Source organism: Carlito syrichta, unplaced genomic scaffold (genome assembly GCF_000164805.1).
Source record: "Carlito syrichta isolate Samal-C Ts95f unplaced genomic scaffold, Tarsius_syrichta-2.0.1 Scaffold305653, whole genome shotgun sequence".
NCBI lineage: Eukaryota > Metazoa > Chordata > Mammalia > Primates > Tarsiidae > Carlito > Carlito syrichta.
Genome location: NW_007249749.1, coordinates 464,398 through 486,282, shown reverse-complemented (window position 1 = coordinate 486,282; position 21,885 = coordinate 464,398). Strand labels below are relative to the sequence as shown.

Sequence of the window (21,885 nt, the reverse complement as noted above, 5' to 3'; positions counted from 1 at the left end):
AAAAAATGGCATAACCCTCATGGCCCACTCTCCCTATTCACCCGATCTCACCCCAAGCAACTTTTTTTGTTTACCCAGATGAAAAAAGTTCTCAAAGGGAAACATTTTGCCAATGTGGAAGAGGTGAAACAAAAAATGGCAAAAGCACTAAAAGGTATCAAAATTGACAAGTTCAAAAACTGTTCTGAGCAGTGAAAAAAGCATCTTTTTTTTTTTGAGTTGGAGTCTCACTGCGTTGCCCAGACTGGAGTGCAGTGGCCGCTCCCGGCCACCTCAGCCTCGACCTGCCGGGCTCCGGCGATCCTTCCGCCTCAGCCTTCCAAGTAGCTGGAACTACAGGTGCGCGCTACCATGCCCAGCTGATTTTTTGATTTATTGTAGAGATGAGGTCTTGCCAAGTTGCCCAGGCGGGTCTCGAACCTGCGGGCTCAGGCAATCCACTCACCTCAGCCTCCCAAGGCACGGGATAACAGGCTGAGCCACTGAGCCCGGCTGAGAAAAGCATCTTGATAGGTGTATTACATCAAATGGAGAATACTTTGAAGGTGACTGAAGTTTAAAAATGTAAGAGTATATATACAATTTTTTATAAATAAATTCTGGGTTTTGGGGGGATTTCCCCTCATATTTATTTCACTGTTTGCTCAGACTTGTATTTTGCAAGAGAGAAATAAAAAAGAAAAATACATGTTCAGTAGGAAATTAAATATTGATTTTTTTCTTAAGAAAATCAGTGTATATTGTAGCTTGCTTAAAATACCTGTTAACATTTACCATTCACCATAAGAGGTATAGTGATATCACTGAAAACCAGAATGGCAACCAGAATACACAAATCTAGTAACGAAGCATTTATTTTTAAAGTTAGGAGTTATTTTACAAAGACTATCTGAAAGTTACATTTTAATAGGTACAACTGCAGGAGATACATTTGGATAACACTCTGAAGCTTTAATTTTCTTTTATAACTTCTAAATTAATTTCACTCATTTTAAATACCAGCTTCTCTTGTCTATATAAAAACATGAAGCCATCTCTTTTTTTTTTTCATCTTTGTTTTTTGAGTTGGAGTCTCACTCTGTCGCCCAGGCTAGAGTGCTGTGGCACACTCACGGCCACCCCAGCATCAACCTGCTGGGCTCCAGCAGTCCTTCCGCCTCAGCCCTCCAAGTAGCTAGAACTACAGGCACACGCTACTATTCCTGGCTAATTTTTTATTTATCGCAGAGACTAGATCTCGCTAAGTTGCCCGGGCTAGTCTCAAACCCGCGCGCTCCCAAAGTGCTGGGATTACAGGCTGAGCCACCAAGCCGAGCCATCATATCTCTTAATATGTGCACTCTGTTGGCTGACTACAGCAGCTAAAACTGGAAGAGGATGGCACACTACAATTGTAGGTAAATTCAAGTGGTCCACTATAAGACCAGAAGGAGTTAGTACAGTTGGACTCTAATCTCTCTCCAAAGAGTTAACCAGTCAAAGCTTCCCTGCAGGACAGAACCCTACATTAAGGGGAAGCTTCTTGAAGTAAAATCCAAATTGAGCAATACAGAGACAATAGAAACGAAGTAAAAAGATGTCCCAGATAAAATTTGGGAAGTGAACAGAACCAGGAAGTCCCTGGAAGCAAGCTGCCATATTTTGGACATCTTACCTTCCCCCCAAAAAAATATGTTTAAGGGAAGAAGAGGATGTTCTAAATATAAAAATTTAAGCATTATTCTAAGTCAAGCCTTCATTCTAAAAATTTAAGAAAATCAATTTTATATAAAAATGTGCAAAAAATAGGATTAAGGTCAAAGTCCATACAATATTATTACAAGAATAAAAAAGAAAAAGAAATAGAATAATGCCACTATAATGAAGTGATGCCAGAAAGATATATCTATAAAACAAATAAGAACTCTTACCTGATATTTCAAAATTAGCTAAAAGTCATAAAGACACATGAAAGACTATTATAAATTGAAATTAGAAAAACTCAGAGCTGGGCATGGTGCCTCACTCCCATAATCCCAGCGTTTTGGGAGGCCAAGGTGGAGGAAGATCGCTTGAGACCAGGAGTTCAAGAGCAGCCTACACAACACAGCAATACACCAGAATTTAAAAATTAGCTGGTACACATGCCTGCAGTCCTAGCCACTCCGGAGGCTGAGGCAGGAGGATTGCTTCAGCCCAGGAGTTGAGGATGCAGTGAGCTATGATCATACCACTGCACTCCAGCCTGAACAATAGAGCAAGACCCTGTCTCTAAAGAGGAAAAAAAAGAAAATAAGATTACCAAACTCAAGAAAATATTAGAAATAAAAGAAACATAATTCAGAAATGAAGGCTAAAGCATGAGGAATACAAGTGAATAAATACGAGAGGTGATGCCTCAGAAATAGAAAGTGGAAAGGAGGAAGATTTTAAAAGTCAAAAAGAAATGAAGAGAGGAAAAGGGTTCACAGGTAGTTGCACATGTAGAATACAGGCAAAGAAGATCCAGCTTATGTATTGTAGGGGTTCCCCAAGAAGAAACCAAAGTAAGAGAACAATAAATATTAAAACAATAAATCAAGAAAACTTTCTTAGAACAAATAAGATCTGAAACTTTATGTAAAGGAGAAAACATCATAATGTCACTAGACTTTAACTTTGGGCTCTGTGTCCTAAGAAACTGAATTTTTTACCCAAGATCCCCAAGGAAATAAAATGAGAGTCAGAGATTTTATTTTCAGCCAAACTTATTTTCAAATACAAAAGGTCAGATGAAGCCGGGCTCAGTGGCTCAACCTGTAATCCCGCGCCTTGGGAGCCTGAGGTGAGTGAATTGCCTGAGACCGCGGGTTCGAGGCCCGCCTGGGCAACTTGGCAAGACCTCATCTTTACAATAAATCAAAAATCAGCCGGGCATGGTAGCGTGCGCCTATAGTTCCAGCTACTTGGAAGGCTGAGGCGGAAGGATCACCGGAGCCCAGCAGGTCGAGGCTGCAGTGGCCGAGAGCGGCCACTGTGCTCCAGTCTGGGCGACAGAGTGAGACTAACTCAAAAAAAAAAGGACAGATGAATTGTCAATAACATACAAGAATTCAGGGAATATTGTCAGTAGTCCTTCCTTAGGAACCTGCCATAGAATGAAATTAGACTACAACTAGAATAACTAGAGAGACAGCAACATAAGGATTGATGTTGAACAATAATATCAGCAAATAGCAATACTTTATATAGACATAAATTTGTACATCTGGGTATTGTTTTTGCTGCCAATATCATGTCACAATAGAGAGAACAGTAACAGATAGAGATTATTTTAAATTATACCACATGACTGTAGTCACCAAAGTTCAGACTGGAAATTGCAGGACAAATTATCTGGTTTCTGCAACAAATAAATTACAAAAGCAGGAAAAAGTAGAGGAGGGAGGGAGGAAGAAAGGGAAGAGGGACCTACAGATAAAAGAAAATATATTTAAAAATTTTAAATCATAGCTGGTATGTATGAGTAAACACTTGGATGGTGAACTATGAACTATACAGAAAAGAGAGTGATTACTACAAAATTGATGATAATGAGTTACTTTGAGGAGAGAAGGAGGGGATTATGATCTAGAGAGATCTCGTTGTTTGGACCTTTGTGAAGAATTTTTAATTGGTTAAACTTATATTTTGTGTAATAATGGAGTAAAATTAAGAATGTGTAAGGTTTTGTAATGTTTGAATTTAATGTAGCATCCAAAAAAAAAAACAAGAAAATAGAGGATTTGTTTGAAAATAGTTTTATCTTGTAAAAAAAAAAATTGCCAAAGAAAAGTACTCTGAATAGAGGTAAAAAGACAGCAACAGTGAAAATGTTTAATTTGAAATATGTGCATATTTCAATATGAAAAAATAGAATCAAGAGTATCCTCAATTTTTGAGAATATGCTCCAAATTTACCATGTACCTCACCACCTATGGTTATTTTCTAAATTATATTATGACTTTCAAGAAAGTCAATTAAAGGGGGTAACAACTTCACATTCAAAGATGATTTCAGGCTATTTTAAGGAAAAATATTAGTAAGATTCTATTGAAAAGCACAATATGCAAAAATGTACAAGTAGCAGTCTTAGAGACAGATATAATTAAGAAAGAAAGCAAAGTATATGAAGTACCAAGAATAATGTTTGCAAGTTATTTTTTCAAATGAATTTAGTCAGCATATATAGCTTTAGTGTATATATTTATGTTACTTTCATGTGTTAGAAAATTTTTTGCAGTTTTTGAATAAAACAGTCTTACAGCTTATATCAATATAATAAACCAGTTAAGGTAGACAAATAGTTGTTTCCAAAAAATTATGTTGTTTATTTTTAGCTCCCTCTTTTGCTTTCAAAAGTAAGGCTTCTCAAGGCTGCAACAAGCCATAATCATGCTACCGTACTCCAGCCTGGACATAATTGAGAGAGTGCCTAACATATTGTAGGTGTTTACTTAAAGTTGAATTAATTGAGCGAATGCATTCATAAGAGAGGGAAGAAATCTAGCATTTATTGATCCCCTGTTTTTTGCCAGGTGTTGTAAAAGGAACTTTGCACTTAACTTTTATTATCATATCAATTTTACATTTAGGTGGAAATATCTCTCTTTTTTTTTACAAATGTTGAATGGCTTGGAGAGGTAATGTAACTTTCCTAGGGTCAGAGAGCTAGTATCAGTAATAGCTGGTCTGTCTAATTCCATTTTCATTTAGCACAGCTATAATTAGGACATTTAAAAGCATGTAATATTTTACTTTCTTAAAAAATATCTATTGCCATCTTGTTTCTATCATCCCTTTTGGAATCATAAAAGTAAACTTTAAATGATCACAGATTGAATTTTTCTATATTCACTCTTCTATAAATATTAAGTTAGCAAATTTTAGTTAATTGAAGCCTGTGTTAATGAGGATTAACTCTATTCATGGTCTTAATACATGTGGGTGTTTGCAAGTCAGTTTATATAAATTTGCAATCATAAGTAAATGGACTACCTAAAATGATAAATTAATGTAAACTTTTTTATTACTAGCATGTTATCAGGTGGTTCAGATGGTGTGATTGTGCTTTATGACCTTGAGAACTCCAGCAGACAACCTTATTACACATGTAAAGCCGTGTGTTCCATTGGCAGGTGTGTATTAAAAATGTAATTTATGAATTTGTAAGCAGTTGAATATTTTTTGCATCAAATGCAGAACATTAAAATAGCAGTCATATGAATGGGTCAAGCAAATTGTTCAAATGACATATTTACATGGATATTCCTTGATGGTTTCTTGAAAATAATAACTAAAATATAGGTGTAGATTTTTTTAACATGTGACTTCCCCAAAACAAAAGAAGTTTGTTAAAAGACATTTGATTATGTCCTTTTTGTTCTATACCTACACAGCACATCTCAGTAACAAATTGTTTTTAGTACCACTTAGTATAAGTTTCATTTATGAGTCTTTCAGCTAATTATAAAACAAATTAGATTTTCAATTTATATTAATGTAAAAAAGATTGCAAGCTAGATATAATAAATATTCTGATATTCCTTACCAAACACATACATACAAATACACAACATACACACCCCCTCTTGTCTCTCTACTTACTAAAAAATGCCTTACTTTAAAATATGCCTCAGCTGGGCTCAGTGGCTCAGCCTGTAATCCCGTGCTTTGGGAGGCTGAGGTGAGTGGATTGCCTGAGCCCGCGGGTTTGAGACCCGCCTGGGCAACTTGGCGAGACTTCATCTCTACAATAAATCAAAAATCAGCCGGGCGTGGTAGCGCGCGCCTGTAGTTCCAGCTACTTGGAAGACTGAAGCGGAAGGATCGCCGGAGCCCAGCAGGTCGAGGCTGAGGTGGCTGGGAGCGGCCACTGCACTCCAGTCTGGGCAACAGAGTGAGACTCCAACTCAAAAAAAAACAAAAAACAAAAAATAAAATATGCCTCTACTTGTCTTGACTTATATGATTATTATTGACTAGCTTACCAGTCTTGTGAGAATTACTTTTACGTCTCTAATAAAATGTTTTGTGATGTGGTTGTAGTTTTTTCATAATGATCATTTAGTTCTTTCTCCTCATCTGTATCTGATCTGGTAAGGAGCAGACCTTTGAATCAAGAGAGAGAATGGGTGCTGAGAAAATGCTTTTAAGAGGCAAAACTGTAAACAGTAATATCAACAACCACTCTGAATTAAAGCTGTTACTAAAGCACTAGAATAGTGCCATGGTATATTTGTAAGGAGATTTCTTAGTTAAGCTTAAAATTTAAACTTAAAATATAAATGAGCTTTTATTTCTTGGCTCTGGCACTTCACATTGGAAATACAGATTTGGGAAAGTCAGTTAATCTCTCTGAATTTCAAATCATTTTGTCTTGGAGATAATTATACTTGCCCATCATTCTTATAAAGTTTCTGTGAGGATTAAGTGAAATATTATCTTTAAAAAAGCATGTTGAAAAACTGCAAAACCACTATGTAATGAAAAGTAATGTAGTTATAGGAAAACTTAGTACAAAATAAGATATCACCTCAAATTATCTGGAACTTTTTTAGAGACTTAGATCACTCTCACCAAAAAAAAAAAGTCTAAATTCTAAAGTATAAGGCAGTCATATTAATTAATTAATTAAATTCATTACTGTCTTTTCCTAGCTAACATTTTAACAGTAATTTTATTGTATTATACAGCAGAATATTATTTTCATTTATTCCATTTGTTGCATCTTAGTCTATGAGGGGCTGTTATTTAGTTTTTTTGGTACATAATATAAGTAAATGCTTAGTGTCTTTTATTTTACTATGGCTTTATTCTTGGATTCAAGCCCTATCTTTAAAAGTGTGCCTTTGAATTTAAAAATGAGCATATAGTGGACATCTTTACAAAATGAGTTATAATGGCACTTTTACATCTGAAGAGTTTACAATCTAATTTTGAAAAATAATTTTAATAAAGACTATTACTAAAGTAATGTCACTTAGACCATTTTCTGATACTTATTGTTAGTAGACTTTGTGTGTTTGTCCTTGAGTACTAAAAAGAGTCCTACCAAAAGTCTTATTAATGTGAATGAGAGTAATAGAGCATATACAGTAAGAGAATAAAATATTTTGTCCCGTTTTAAAATTTAAACTTAAAATATAAATGAGCTTTTATTTGCGATCACTAACAAAGTTTGTTTTATTTAAAACTAATATTACTGCAAAAAATCTCTGTAGAAGTCAAGATTCTTAGGAACAAATAGAAATTAGTTCTGCTTATCCAAAGCAGAAATTTGTTGAAAGGATATTTGGTATCTTATATAACTATCAGGAAGATGACAGAATCAGACTTAGAAAATGAGCAAAGGCCGGGCTCGGTGGCTCAGCCTGTAATCCCGTGCCTTTGGGAGGCTGAGGTGAGTGGATTGCCTGAGCCCGCGGGTTTGAGACCCGCCTGGGCAGCGGGACCTCATCTCTACAATAAATCAAAAAATCAGCCGGGTGAAGGTAGCGCATGCCTGTAATTCCAGCTACTCGGAAGGCTGAGGCGGAAGGATCGCCGGAGCCCAGCAGGTCGAGGCTGCGGTGGCCGGGAGCAGCCACTGCACTCCAGTCTGGGCGACAGAGTGAGACTCCAACTCAAAAAAAAAAAAAAGAAAGAAAATGAGCAAAAAACAACAGAAGCTAGGATAGAGAACTCAGTCAAGGTCACTCCACAGGAGCAATTTAGTTTATGTTGTGCTACATGTTAGTAACAAAGACCCTCAACTCCACAGCTTGGATTAATGGCCCACTCTCCCTGTGGTTTGCATTACTAGCTCAAGATGAGTCTCAGGCAGGATCAGTGAAGGCCAGGACATATATCCTTGCCCTTGCTGCCAAGGGAGAGGAAAAGAGAATGTCTGGAGTCCCTTGCTTTCTGTGACCGTGGCGATTTCCCCCAGATAGGAGAAGTTTGAATGCTCATAAGCCAAGAAAAAGGCACATGTCCACTACAATCTACCTATTTGACTGTCCAACATCCATATACACCTATTTTCCCATATTTACCCTTTTTTTGGAAAAAAAAATCTAACCTACCTAATGCAAGTATCCACCATACAGTCAAAAAAGCAATTATCCTCTTCTCCAAAAGGTGGCAATGCTAAGTGTATTTAGCTACCACATCTGGCTCCCATTCAAGGTAATGTCCATTATTGTACTAGTTTTACATGATCCTATATCAGTATTGTGCAATTTTTGACTCAATTGTATAATTAACCTTTACAAAATAATGAAGTTAAGAGAAAAGAAAGATAAAATGAGTTAAACTATGTAAATATCTATATAACGGAAAAAGAAAGGAAATATGAATAGGCGCTATAGTTCTTGTATTTTTGCAGCTATCTCAAGGTCGGGGCTGGCATTTAAGACTTCAGTTCTTCCTGTTCTCATTTCATTAGATAGCACCACTAGCACCATAACTTGCATTGTCCCAAACCTACACTGTAAGGAATCTGAAAATATGATGATGGTCCTGTCTACAGAGGGTTCAGTAGTCTTCTGTTAACTTTTATTTTTTATTGGAAATTTCTAACATATTCAAAAGTAGAGAGTAGTATAATGAATTGTGTACCTATCTTCCAGCTTCAGTGACTATCCGTCGTAATCAATCTTATTTCATCTCTACTTCTCAGGATTATTTTGAAGCAAATCTCAGACCTTATATTTATCCATAATTATTAAGTTATGTTTCTAAAAGATAGCATAACGAGAGTACTGTTATCTCACATACACAAAAATTACCTATATTAAATATCCAGTCCATGTTCAGATTTCTTTTATTGTCTCATAAATGTTTCTTAACAGCCCATTTGAATCAAGATTCAGTTTGGTAACATGTCTACTGTTTTGATCACTGGTTCAGAGCATAAACTACATCCTTCAGGACAGAACACCACCCTCACAAAAGTATATAACTTATAAGTGAGTTTTCAGAATGTCATGTTTCTGTGAGTGATGGCTTACATATGATGTGAGTCTCATGGGACTCCACCAATTGTATTCTTTGGTTGTAGAGTATGTTTCTTGATAAGAAGCAATATTGTATAATACTATGAAGGTATGTGAGGCATTTAACAGCTCTAAGAAAGGTAGTGCAAATAGAGTGAAACTTAGGAAAAGCAGATCCAAAATCAAAATAGGTGTCTCTTCTAGTAAGAATGGAAGGTGGAAGAAATCCTGTGTAGTAGGCTGATCTTTCCAGGCTATAACTAGCACAGAAATAGGAAGTCTCCCACATGATGAGTCTTAGGAGACAAAACTCTGTATCACACTGTGGAAGCCTGAATCTAGTGATACCTGGACATTCTCTATCCCCTTTTCCTAGATAGCTAGGACACAGGCATGTGATCTAGGTTTGGCCATTCATATCATCCTGCCTGAGACTGCTACTTTTTTCTAAATATAGTACCATTTTTGAAACACCTGAGTCAGTTATCTGTACATTTTGATTACTGTTTTGTAGAAACCATCCTGAGGTTCACAAATACAGTGTGGAGACTGTACAGTGGTATCCTCATGACACTGGCATGTTCACATCAAGCTCATTTGATAAAACTCTTAAAGTATGGGATACAAACACATTACAAGTAAGTACATTAAAACCTTTTCACATTGCTTCGTAGGATGAAGGAAAATTTAGCCCTAAACCAATTTAATGTTAGATATTTGCTAAGGTGTCATATATGTCGGATGTGAAAGCTGTATAGTGATTAAGGAGAACTACACTGTTTGAGCTCATATTGCTGCTGACTAGCTGGATGGCATTGGGCAAATGTTCTAACCTTTCTGTGTCTCCGTGTAAATGGGAATAATGATTATCTCCAAAGAATGATTGTAAGGATTAAACAAGTCAATTATATGTAAAGTGCCTCATTCAGTGTATAGCATATGACAAATACTCAAAAACTTAGCTATTGCTAGTATCCCTTTTGGACAACTACTATGGTCTAGTGATCGAAGGTAAAAAATTGGATTTACCTCTGATTGATCTAAAAGCTTAAAGGAAAAAAATTATTAATATTGAAACTTATAAAGGTAGACAGTGGATAATAGTTTCTATGATATTTGGTCAAATTTACATTTCTAGTGCTAATCTTTTCCCTGAGTTCTATTCCCATATTTTCCTACCTTTCTACAGGCCTTCTCTATTTAATTGTAGTGTCATCCTTTCAAATTTAACATGTTCCAAACTGAGTTTGAGTACTCCTCATACTCATTTGGTCCTTAAATCTTAGCATTTTTTTCCCTTACATTCTCTCATATTTATGTTTTCTATTTATTTTGCCATCATTGCACAGCCAGACTGCCAAAACTCCTAACTGGTTTCCCTGACTTACTTTCCTTTCGTATTTTCTACATTAAGTTCTGCCCAGAATTAATCATATTATGAAGCAGTTTCATCATGTCTCTAGGGATTCCCATTGTCTAAACTCAGCCTAAGTTCTCCATGACTTCACCCCCCATTACCCTGAATCCTAGTTTCTCCCTTTTTTTAACTTGAAAATGTTTTGTTATAGCAAAATTGATTGCCTTTTGCCTGCTGCTCATGTCTTGATTATGTTTTATTTCCTACCTCCCACCTCTTTTCTGGTGCAACTTTTCCTTTATCCTAAGATCACATCTCTTTTATAGTTACATTGAATCAAGAAGCAAAGCCTGAGTTCTAGTTCCATTCTGTTACTTATCAGATTTGTTGCTTTAGATAGTCATTTAATTTATTAGCAAAGGTCTCTTCAGCTGTAAATTAAGACTAGATGATGTCTAAGTTTCCTTCTAGTTCTATGGTGTAACTAGTGATTTTAGCTTCTGGACTCCATATTAATCATTCTCTTATTTTAACTTTATAGGACTATTTTCTGTGTTATTTCAACACATTCTTTTTTTTTTTTTTTTGAGTTGGAGTCTCACTCTGTCGCCCCAGACTGGAGTGTACTGGCCGCTCCCGGCCACCTCAGCCTCGACCTACTGGGCTCCGGTGATCCTTCCGCCTCAGCCTTCCAAGTAGCTGGAACTACAGGCGCACGCTACCACACCCGGCTAATTTTTTTTTGATTTGTTGTAGAGATGAGGTTTCACCAAGTTGCCCAGGCAGGTCTCGAACCAGCGGGCTCAAGCAATCCACTCACCTCAGCCTTCCAAGGCGTGGGATTATAGGCTGAGCCACCGAGCCCAGCTATTTCAACACATTCTTATACTATTTTTTTTTGGTCATTTTCATACCTGTATTTCTTATCTGTTTTACTAGATTGTTACTTTCCCAAGGAAAGGACTGTGTTTTCTACACTACTAATACTATGTTTGGAAACTGCTGAGTAAATACTTTAAGGATGGATGACTAGTGATCTGTGTAACTGACCACATGTTACTAACCATTAAAATCTCAAAGTGTAGCTATGATTTTAATCAGAAAAACAAACAGTGCTATGTAAATAAGTATAAATTTAATGCACTTCCAATAACTGAAACTAAAATGTTTTCTTTTTTGACCTTGCTATATTGCAAAAGAATAGGCTTATCATTTTGGATTTGTTTTCATAATAAAGCGTATTTATTTAAAATGTTATTGAAAATGGTAATATATTTTAACAATTAAATGAATATCGTGAGCTTTCACTTCTGACTATAGTGGAGTATCTTGTAACCAAACCTCAAATCTAGTTGAGGGTTTTAGAAAACTGCCAAGAAATCTAGGACTTCTAGATCAAATTCTAGATAGAAGAAAATTTTATAGAAGTGAATTCAACTTTCCACAAACTCATTTTCCCTTTGGGCATTTGTCATTTCTTGATGTGGGGCAAGAGACTAAAAATGCAGACATTGCATAGCTTTTGTGAGGCAGAGAAATGAGTGGAACCAGTCAATTTCACAGAGCTAGGGAGAAAGAAATTGGAGTATGGGGCTGCCAAGACAGCTAGATTAATGGGTCAGGATCACAGAAGAAATTTGCAGAGAAATCAGCCTGACGCTTGGCACTGGTTTTCCACATAAGGCATTTGCTGATCAAGGTGTGCAAGACCATAGACTAAAATGAAGCAGAAAACATCTGAAAAACAGCAGGGTTTTCACCAGTCACAGGGTACTGGAGAGAAAAATTGCCATGCAATACTTGTTAAGTGGGAGGACACCTAGAAACAAACTCAGTCTCTTAGGGCATCTGGAGGATATACCCTAAGAATGGGTACAGATAGGAGGTAAATGGAACCTGTAGTGGGCAGAGTAATGCCTACTCCCTCAATGTCTGTGTTCCAATCCCTGGAACCCGTGAATATGTTAGGCTACATGGCAAGGCAGAATTAAGGTTGCTAATCACCTGATCTCAAGATAGGGAGATTATCTTGGTGGGCCCAGTGTAATCACAAGGGTCTTAAAAGTAGAAGTGGAAAGGAAAAGAATAGAGGCAGAGGGAAATTTGACTGGATGAATGGTCAAAGAAATATAAAATTGCTAGTTTTGAAGATGGATGAAGGGGTTTAAAAGCAAAGAAATAGGGGTGGTCTCTAGAAGTTGGGGGAAAAAAACAAAACAAAACAGAAAAGGATTCTCTCCCAGAGCCTCCAGAAATGAATGCAGCCCTGCCACCACTTTGATTATACCACTGTGAAACTTTTAACCTACAGAACTATTAGATAATGAATTTGTGTTGTAAATTACTCATTAACTATTAATGAGTGAAAAATTGTTTAAATGGCCATCACAAATACAAATAAAAACCACAATAAGATACTACTTTACATCTACTAGGATGGCTGTAATAAAAAGACCTATAATAAATGCTATCAGGGATATGGATAAATTAGAAACCTTATAATTGCCAGTGGGAATGTAAAATGATACAGCTGCTTTGGAAAATAGTTCCTCAAAATGTTTAATGTAGAGTTACTATATGACTAAGCAACTCTACTCCTGGGTATGTAACTAAGAACATGAAACATATGTTCACACAAAAATTGGTACACAAATATTCATAGCAGCATTGTTCATAATAGCCAAAAAGTGGAATCTGAATTGTTCGTCAGTTGATGATTGTAGAAACAATATGTGGTATATTCTTACAATGGATTATTATTCAGCAAAAAAAGAGATGAAGTACTGACACATGATACAACATGAATGAACCATGAACACATGCTAAATGAAAGACTCTGTTATAAAACACCACTAACGTATAATTCCATCTATATGAAGTGTCAAGAAATTGCAAATCTATAGAAACAGAAAGTTTATTAGTGGTTGCCTAGGGCAGGGGGCGGGGAGAAATGGGGAGTGACCACTAATGGGTATGAGATTTCTTTAGGGACGATAAGAATGTTCTAAAGATTATTTTGGTGATGTCTTCTGAATATACTAAAAGACATCAAAGTGCACATTTTAAATGGGTGAATTATATGTTATGTTAATTATTAAAGCTGTTATTTTTTTAAAAATCAAGAATGACTCCTAAATTCTCTAGCTTGGGAATGGGGTGAATTATGTTGTTATTTACTAAGCTAGGAAAAGGGTGGAGAGAGGAGGTCCATTTTCGATTTTTTAAGTTTGATGGATTTATTAGACATTTGATTGGAGGTAATTCAGGAATTTAGTAATATATATCTGGGATTCAGGAGTGAGGCCTACATTGAAAATACAGATTTGTGCTTCACCACAGGTTGAGTATCACAAATTAAAGAATCCAAAATGCTCCAAACTTCAAAAATTTTTAGCACCAGTATGACACTCAAAAGAAATGCTCTTGGGGAATTTTGGATTTCAGAGTTTCGATTTGGGATGCTCAGCTCATAAGTATAATGCAGATATTCCAAAATCTAAAATAATCTGAAATACTTCTGATCCCAAGCATTTTGGAAGAGGGGTACTCAACGCATAGAGTATAGGTGGCAGTTGAAGAAAGGAGTGCATAGAACAAAACTGAGATTGATAGGATAGAAAAGGAACAACAAAATCTGCAAAAGGTAATGAGAAGAAGTAGTCAAGGTCGTAAGAGGAAAATCAGGAGTATAGTATTTGATATAATGGAAGCCAGTAAAAGAGGTTGTTTTCAGGAAAATGGAGTAGTCAGCTGTGTGATTGCTACAGACAGATTAGGTAAGATAAGCACTTATTAGTGATATTGGAACAGTAGAGTGCATTAGAGTAGTAGAAACAAAAATAAGATTGCAGTGAGTTGGAAAATACATGGGAGTTGAGAAATTGAAGATAGTCAACATTTGGATTTGAAGAGAAGGAAAGATTAATTAGGGAGCATGTAGGATGAAAAGGCTTTTTTGTTTGTTTTGTCTTAGGGAAAGGGGTTCTAGTAAAATGAAAGAGACTTGAACTTTTAGTGTTTTTGGGAAGAACCAGTAAGGAGAGAGGTTAGAGATAACTATGAGATCATCTATAGGGTGAGATTTTTGACAGTGCTGAAGAGGATCTTAAAACAAACAGGGAGATTGACATTAAAAATGAGGAAGTGGGAGGTGGCTCATGCCTATAATCCCAGCACTTTGGAAAGTCTTGATGGGAGGATCATTTGAGGCCAGGAGTTTGAGACCAGCCTGGGCAACATAGCAAGACCCTTGCTCTACAAAAAATAAAAAAAATTAGCCAGATGTAGTGGTGCATGCCTGTAGTCCCAGCTACTTAAGAGGTTGAGGCAGGAGGAACTTGAGCCCAGGAGTTTGAGGCTCCAAATAAGCTGAGATCATGCCACTGCAGCCTGGGGTGTCAGAGCAAGAACCTGTCTCAAAAAAAAGTAATCTTTTTCTATGATAGCGAGTGAAGAAGTAAAGAGGATAAGTAGAAGCAAATGTGTTTATAGGTTTGATGGTAAGACACTAAGAGGATTCTGAGTGCCTCCTATTTTCTTTTGTAAATTATAGGTCAGATCACCTGTTGCGACTGAATGGGGATGTTTTGGAGACTGAGAAGGTTTGATATAGCTGCAGAATACTGCAGAGAAGAAAACTAGTGAAATATAGTAGGACAGGCAGTCATTACTGAAAACTTAGATGAAATTAATGATCTTTTATAGGGACACCAGTCTCCCTTATAAAATTTTCTTCACCTGGGAGGAGGAGAGATTAGCCAAGTCTGGGCTGTGGGTAAATCTGCCTCATGGCCCCTTTTTGTAAATAAAGTGTTATTTGAACACAAACATGCTCATTTGTCTATGACTACTTTGACACTATGGTGGCAAAGATGAGTAGTTGATCCTGAAAGCCTAAAGTATTTACTATCTCTACAGAAAAAGCTTGCCAACCTCTGTTGTAGATCAATCTGATCAAAGTGCGGAGAAGCCAGACATTTGGAGTCATTTGTGGTTAAAGTCTTTACAAATAATGATTATCTTGAGAAATAATCTTAATAATGGCAAAGGTGTTGAAGATACTGGCAATTGACCTTGGAATCCAAGCTGCAGAGGAAAAGAAATAGACAGAAGAAACTGTTAAGGATTCCAGAGTTTATTCCAACTTCTTGAGAGTAGTTGGGAAAGAAAAAAAAAACTGAAAATCATAGAGGATTGTGGTCATAGATAACTGAAATGTATGATTTCAAAGGGGAAGCAATTCAAGTTAGTGACAGTGTCCTGGGTGTAATAGCTGAGGTTGTATGGAACTGAGAAACAGAATGTTAACCAGATCAACCAGATCACTCCCCTCAGAGTTAAGAGGAAGCTGGTGATTCAGGTGGTTGTCTTAATTTCTAGGATTTTTTAGGGAAAAATTATTTCTTCTCACAGAAGGGAGAAGAATGTTGTAAATAACATAGGATTTAAGAGTGTCAGATTTTGAGGGGTATTACATCCCTGTGTTTAATTTGAATTGCTAACAGTCAATTTAAAAATTGCTAAAAATATGGGGAAAAGTAACTAGAAAATGTATTGCTTTGTTTTTATAATTAAAACTTACACTTGTTAAATGTTTTTTATTATCAGACTGCAGATATGTTTAATTTTGAGGAGACAGTTTATAGTCATCATATGTCTCCAGTCGCCACCAAGCACTGTTTGATAGCAGGTTTGTATGTGTATTCTTTTGTCTTGTCTTGTATTGAAAACATTCTCCCTTTTTAGATTTAGTTAGCTTTAATATAGACATTTTAACCTAGTTGAAGATCACATTTTCTTTTAAAAAGTATATGATACTGTTTATATTGAATTCAACAGATATTGTGCAAGTCAGGCAGTATGCTAATGGCTAAGATTCAAAGATTAAGAGCATATTTCCTATGCCAAGGAGTTCCTTTTAAACCACCAAAGTTTCAAAGATTTTACATGAACAAAATTTGGCAACTTTTCCAGTTTAACACAACAAAACAAGGAAACTATCTTCTTTTCTTTAAGATTGTGATTCTAGTTAACCATTCATTTACATGAAAGCTTTTGCAACAAAAATTTTCCTATATAAGGAAGAAAAAATAATTTTCTAGTATCAGGTATCTGCTCCCTGTGATTTTATTTTTTCTGTGACACTGCATGAGTCTTTACCTCTGGACATCAGTCAGCTGCTTCAGCTGTAAAAAAGAGCTAGACACGAAGTTCTTTGAGGTCCCTGCAGTCTGTGTTCAGAGTTTCTGTGACTCTGTTATTTAACTATTGTTAACTTGAAAAAGCTAAGCTATTAAAATAAAGTGATGTGATATGATAAAATGGCATAGAACTATATCCAAACATTTACCAGTATAAATTTTCTAGTATGATGTTGTGCTTTAGTTACCTAACATTTTATCATTGGGGGAACCTGGGTGAAGGATATATAGAACTCCCTATACTAGCTTTGCAACTTGTTGCAAATCTGTAATTGTTTCCAAATAAAAAAATAATGCAATAGTAGAGTTCACTTACTACTAAAGTATAGTTCAAATAATTTTTCTAATTATAAACATACATTTTTATATTTCTGCATGAATACAGTGAAGAGGTCATGATTCCTAATGATGTCTGTTTCTTTTTGGTGATGATTCATAATAAAATTATCTTAAACTATTTTTGTTTTTGTTTTTGCAGTCGGTACTAAAGGGCCCAAAGTACAACTTTGTGACTTAAAGTCTGGATCCTGTTCTCACATTCTACAGGGTATTTTTTTTTTATATTTCAAACAACTACTACTTTGAGTCAACCATTCAATAAAAAGAAACATTAACAATGCATTCTTTGTAAGTGACATGACTGATGTATTTTGTGCTAGTTGTTAAAAGTCAACAGGAAAATAAAGATCCTTTTGTGTATTATTCTTATAAAACTGAACTATTGAGGAAACATTTATATGAACAATGGTCATAGGGGAAGCTCAAAGGATATGGAAAGTAGAAGGTCTAACTCAAAACCTGTGTTAGTTCTACATTTAAAAAAATAAAGTACTAAGACATCAGTGTATTTATCTCATGCACATTGTTTAATATGGTTCTGACTGATAAGTAAGCATTGTTCTTAATGCTTAGGTGTATTTTTTATCAGTAAAAATATCTTAGAAAACGGTATTGAAACAATACTTTGTAAAGTTCTATTAATTTAAATCATTTTTGCTTTTTATCAGTATTAAATTGTCTAATTCTAAGCAGTGAAAAGATGAAATATAATTTAGAAGTATACATTTTTAAAAATCTCTGAAACAAATAATTATATCAGGAAATCTTGGTGAGATGGGTAGCATTTTTTGACATTAAGTTCTAATATGAGCTGGGCAGATGAAAATGTCTGATTTGAATAACGCAGTTAGGTAAAAGTGCATTACATGTTGAAGTCACCCTTTGAACACCTGTGCTTTCTAGAAAAAAAATACAAATGCTTTTTTGCAATCATGAATTAAAGTAATTTTTTCTGTTGTAACTTTATGAAAAATCAGAAAAAATTTCTATTTTTTAAAATCTTTATCTTATATGTGTTATTGTAGTAACTTTTTGTTGCAGAAATAAGTGATTGAGCTTGAGCTATATTGATTGATGGCCATATGCTAACAACTGTATTTAAAAAGAAATACTCACTTACTCTGACTGTGCTTTCCAAAGCAAAACCAATTCTTTTATAATAAATACCATGTGTTAGAAATACCCCCACAGACCTAACATTGGCATCTAAACATAGATTATTATAAATGTAAAAAAAATGGGGCAACCCCCTTGGGTCCCTTCATACTGTGGGAGCTTTTCTGTCCTCTTAATAAATCCTGCTTTAAAAGAATGATCATGGTATAAAATAAAAACTTTTTCCTGAAAAAAAAAAAACGATCATATCTATTCACTGAATATTTAGTCTCACTTTCTTCAGAATCAGGCAAAATTATTGGCCCTTCATCTTTTTATTTTTCAAATATTTTGCAAGACTTTTCATACAATGTTATTTGCAGGTCACAGACAAGAAATATTGGCAGTTTCCTGGTCACCACGTTATGACTATATCTTGGCAACTGCAAGGTAAAATTTAACTTACTTAGTTTTGAAGTTGATATTAGTGATTAATAGTAAGCATATTAAAAGGCTACATTTATTTATGTAAGATATATAGTTTAGTATATTTTGTTATGAATTAGCTCCTTGAAATGAAATACTGAGTTAGAAATTTTAATTCATATCACCAAAAGAAATCTTCCTTTGTGTCATACTTCTAATCCTAATTATCCATCTTGAAGGTATTTTCCCTTTTAGAACAAAGAGAAAACAGGAGAGTCAATAAAGTAATGCCAATAGACAAGCACTACTAGTAAAACAACTCTGTTGTGTCATTTTTGCTCACAAAAATATAGCACTGTGTTAACTTAAAAATAGCATTTTTATTAATTTGCTTCAACCTAGAATTAATTTGAAGCTGATATAACACATCCATCCATTCATTGATTCAACTTACTATGTAATGATTATCTGTCATATGCCAAACATTGTGCTGGGGACACAGAGGTAACCAAGGCGTTAAGAAACTAGTAGTCTAATGAGGAATATAGTCAGAAAAATAACTGATTACAGGCCATCCTGAAAAAAATACTTTAATAAAGATACATCTTTGGTAGATGTAATTTAGGAAAAGAAAGTAGGAACACTTGACTCTGAGAGAATCAGAAGATTTGGAGAGATTTGTTTGTTTGTTGGGGGAAGAATATTGCATATTTATATGCTGCTGGGGAGAAAGTAACAGTACAGAGAAATGAGTGAAGACAAGAAATGGAATAATTGGTGGATTAGGACCTTGGGTAGTATCAAGAGTCACGATTGTGAGGGGGAGAAGAAGTTGGACACTTTATTTGACATATGAAGGACATTGTGTGACTAAATGGAAAGAGGAAAAGGCAGACATATGGTACAGTTAAGTTTGTAGCTTTGATAAAGAAGCTCAAGAAATGCAAACCTATTGACTTCTATTGGTTTTAAGTGAAGAAGGACTTGATATCATCTGTTGAAAATACAGGAACAGGGATGCAATTTTGAGGGAAGGTAGTAAGGATCTGGGTAACAGGTTGAATGGGAGAGGGAGCTGAATAGAAGCTCAGGGATCGAGGACCTAATGAAGCAGAAGTACGAATATCAGAGCAAGAAAAGTTAAAAACGGAAGGAATAGGGAGTGGTAAAGGTTTTGATATAACTATCTTAATAAAGCTTTTGTAGAAGAAATATCTGTGTGTGGATTAAAAAAAAAACAAAAAACTGCCAGCCCTTCCTCTCTGTCACCATTTAGTCTCTAAAGAAGCTTCTGTTAAGAATTTGGGCCAGGTACAGTGGCTCATGCCTGTAATCCCTGTTTTTGGAGAATGAGGATTCCTTGAAGCCAGCAGTTCAAGACCAGCCTAGACAACATAGAAAGACCCTATCTACACACACACACACACACACACACACACACACACACACACTTCTATAAGCTGGGCGTGGTGGCATGTGCCTGTAGTCCCAGCTACTTGGGATGAGAGGCAGGAGGATCCCTTGAGCCCAAAAGCTCAGGTTACAGTGAGCTATGATCATACCATTGCACTCTAACCTGGATTACAGAGCAAGACCCCATCTCTAAAACAATAAAATAAAATGATTTGCAGAATGTGATGTTGCGATTTATGATTTCTGAATTATAGCAAGGTCTAGAATGTAGATATATGAAGAATAACTAAAGAGGTTTGAAAGTGAGGAGCTAGGTGCTGGTTATGCTGGGGTGAATTTACATTGTTCATGCTTAACTTGGTTTTCCTTGCATCAAAGGGGTGCTAAGAGGTTTTCAATTATCAGAGTACCCCAGGAATTTGAATCAGTACCAGAATGGACCTAGTAATCAGTGTTAATAGCTGGATATGTTTAAATCTAATCTCATTCAGAAGAAAGTTAAGTACTCATACTGATTTCATCACAGAGATTTTCCTCTGCTGGAAATAAAGAAAACCAACTTAAGAATGGAAAATGCTAACTTTTTGCTGACTATCTCAGTTAGCTAGGTTTGGTCTGTGAAATGAATTAAGGTATAGAAATCAATAAGCCCTGTGTGTATATTTTGAAAAGATTTATAAATGAAAAATAGGCTTATAAAAATGTAATGTAATGCTCTCTTATTAAAATAGCATGAATAAACCCAGTGGATTAGAATATTGTTGAGGTCTTTGTGAGGACATGGTAGCATCAGTAGAACTGATTAGGGGCACATAAGATTGCTGGGCATTTTTCTTTAGGAATAGCCTGGAAGCTGAAATTGACATATAATAATGGATTTGCCTTTTTTCTTTTTTGCTTACTTGAAATAAAATGGAAATAAATGTCTAATTTCTAGGAGACTTTAAATGTAATTCTGTGTATCTGGCAAAGATTGATTTGAGTAAAGGAAACCAATCCTCTTTATTCACTTCATTCTTAATTTTTTGTATTAAAAGAAAAAATACCAAATTCATGCCAAATAGATTCTTAATCAAAGTGAAATTAGTTAACTGCTTGATTGTCTTTACAGTCTGAATAACAAATAGTAGTAAAGATGTAGTAACAGACTTACTAGGAACAAGTCACAACTGTCTAGTTCTTGTGAGAAAGGATGTTCATAATAAACTAATTTTATATCATTAAAATCAACACAAAAAGCAGCAAAATTGTGTCCTTGTAATCTGAAGAAGAAAGGTCACTTCTTTGTACTACTGTTTACTATTGAATATATGCTGAAAAGGCAAAAGTACAACAACCCGAATGTACAAATACATTTGCACTGATATAATGAGGCCTCTGTGTGCCGTAATCCTGGGAAGGTGGGTGAGGGGTACAGTCAGTCAGTATCCTAACTATGTAAGCCAATGTAATATTTATTTCTTCTCAGTGCTGACAGTAGAGTAAAATTATGGGATGTGAGGAGAGCGTCAGGTTGTTGGATGACTCTTGATCAACATAATGGGAAAAAGTCACAAGCTGTTGAATCAGGTAATGAAGAATGCATTAATGAAGAAATATGACAATGATAGCATTTTTTACATTGAAATTTTTAATTGAAGCCAAATATATGAATAAATACATGTTGACAAATTGCAAACTTCATGATTTTTTTAAAAGGGCCTTCACTATAAATCACTTTATAAATTTACATAAACTAAATTATGGTTGTCTTCAAGACACAAATAAATATGGCAGTTTTATTTACCCCCAAATTTTCAAAGAGAGAAACTTTTCTGGATTAACTTGCTATACTGATTTTGTTTTTGCTCCAATGAGGCCAACTCTAAGAATTCAATGCCATTTAGGAAGCCACCAAATTATAGAAGCAGTAACATTTTGTGGCCATTGTATCAGCATACAATTGTGTTCAGTGTGAGTCAGCTGCAGTCCATATGACAAAGTACCTAAATTATGTTTTTATGACAGAATTTAATTTCTTTGATAAATTTTGATTCAGAATTAATTGTGGACCAAAAATATGTTAGGGTGAACTGTATA

At 35.3% G+C, this 21,885-nt stretch overlaps 1 protein-coding gene across 2 annotated transcripts in view; it reads left to right on the top strand.

Annotated features, from left to right (window-relative positions):
• ERCC8 (ERCC excision repair 8, CSA ubiquitin ligase complex subunit) overlaps positions 1-21,885 on the top strand; it is a 48,668-nt gene that overhangs the window by 9,551 nt on the left and 17,232 nt on the right. For both annotated transcript variants that reach the window (XM_021714463.1, XM_008062080.2), the window contains 6 exons: positions 5,035-5,136; positions 9,491-9,614; positions 15,941-16,022; positions 17,012-17,080; positions 18,351-18,417; positions 21,275-21,375. In XM_021714463.1, the coding sequence (XP_021570138.1) occupies positions 5,035-5,136; positions 9,491-9,614; positions 15,941-16,022; positions 17,012-17,080; positions 18,351-18,417; positions 21,275-21,375 (545 nt within the window). The remainder of the gene's footprint in view (positions 1-5,034; positions 5,137-9,490; positions 9,615-15,940; positions 16,023-17,011; positions 17,081-18,350; positions 18,418-21,274; positions 21,376-21,885) is intronic.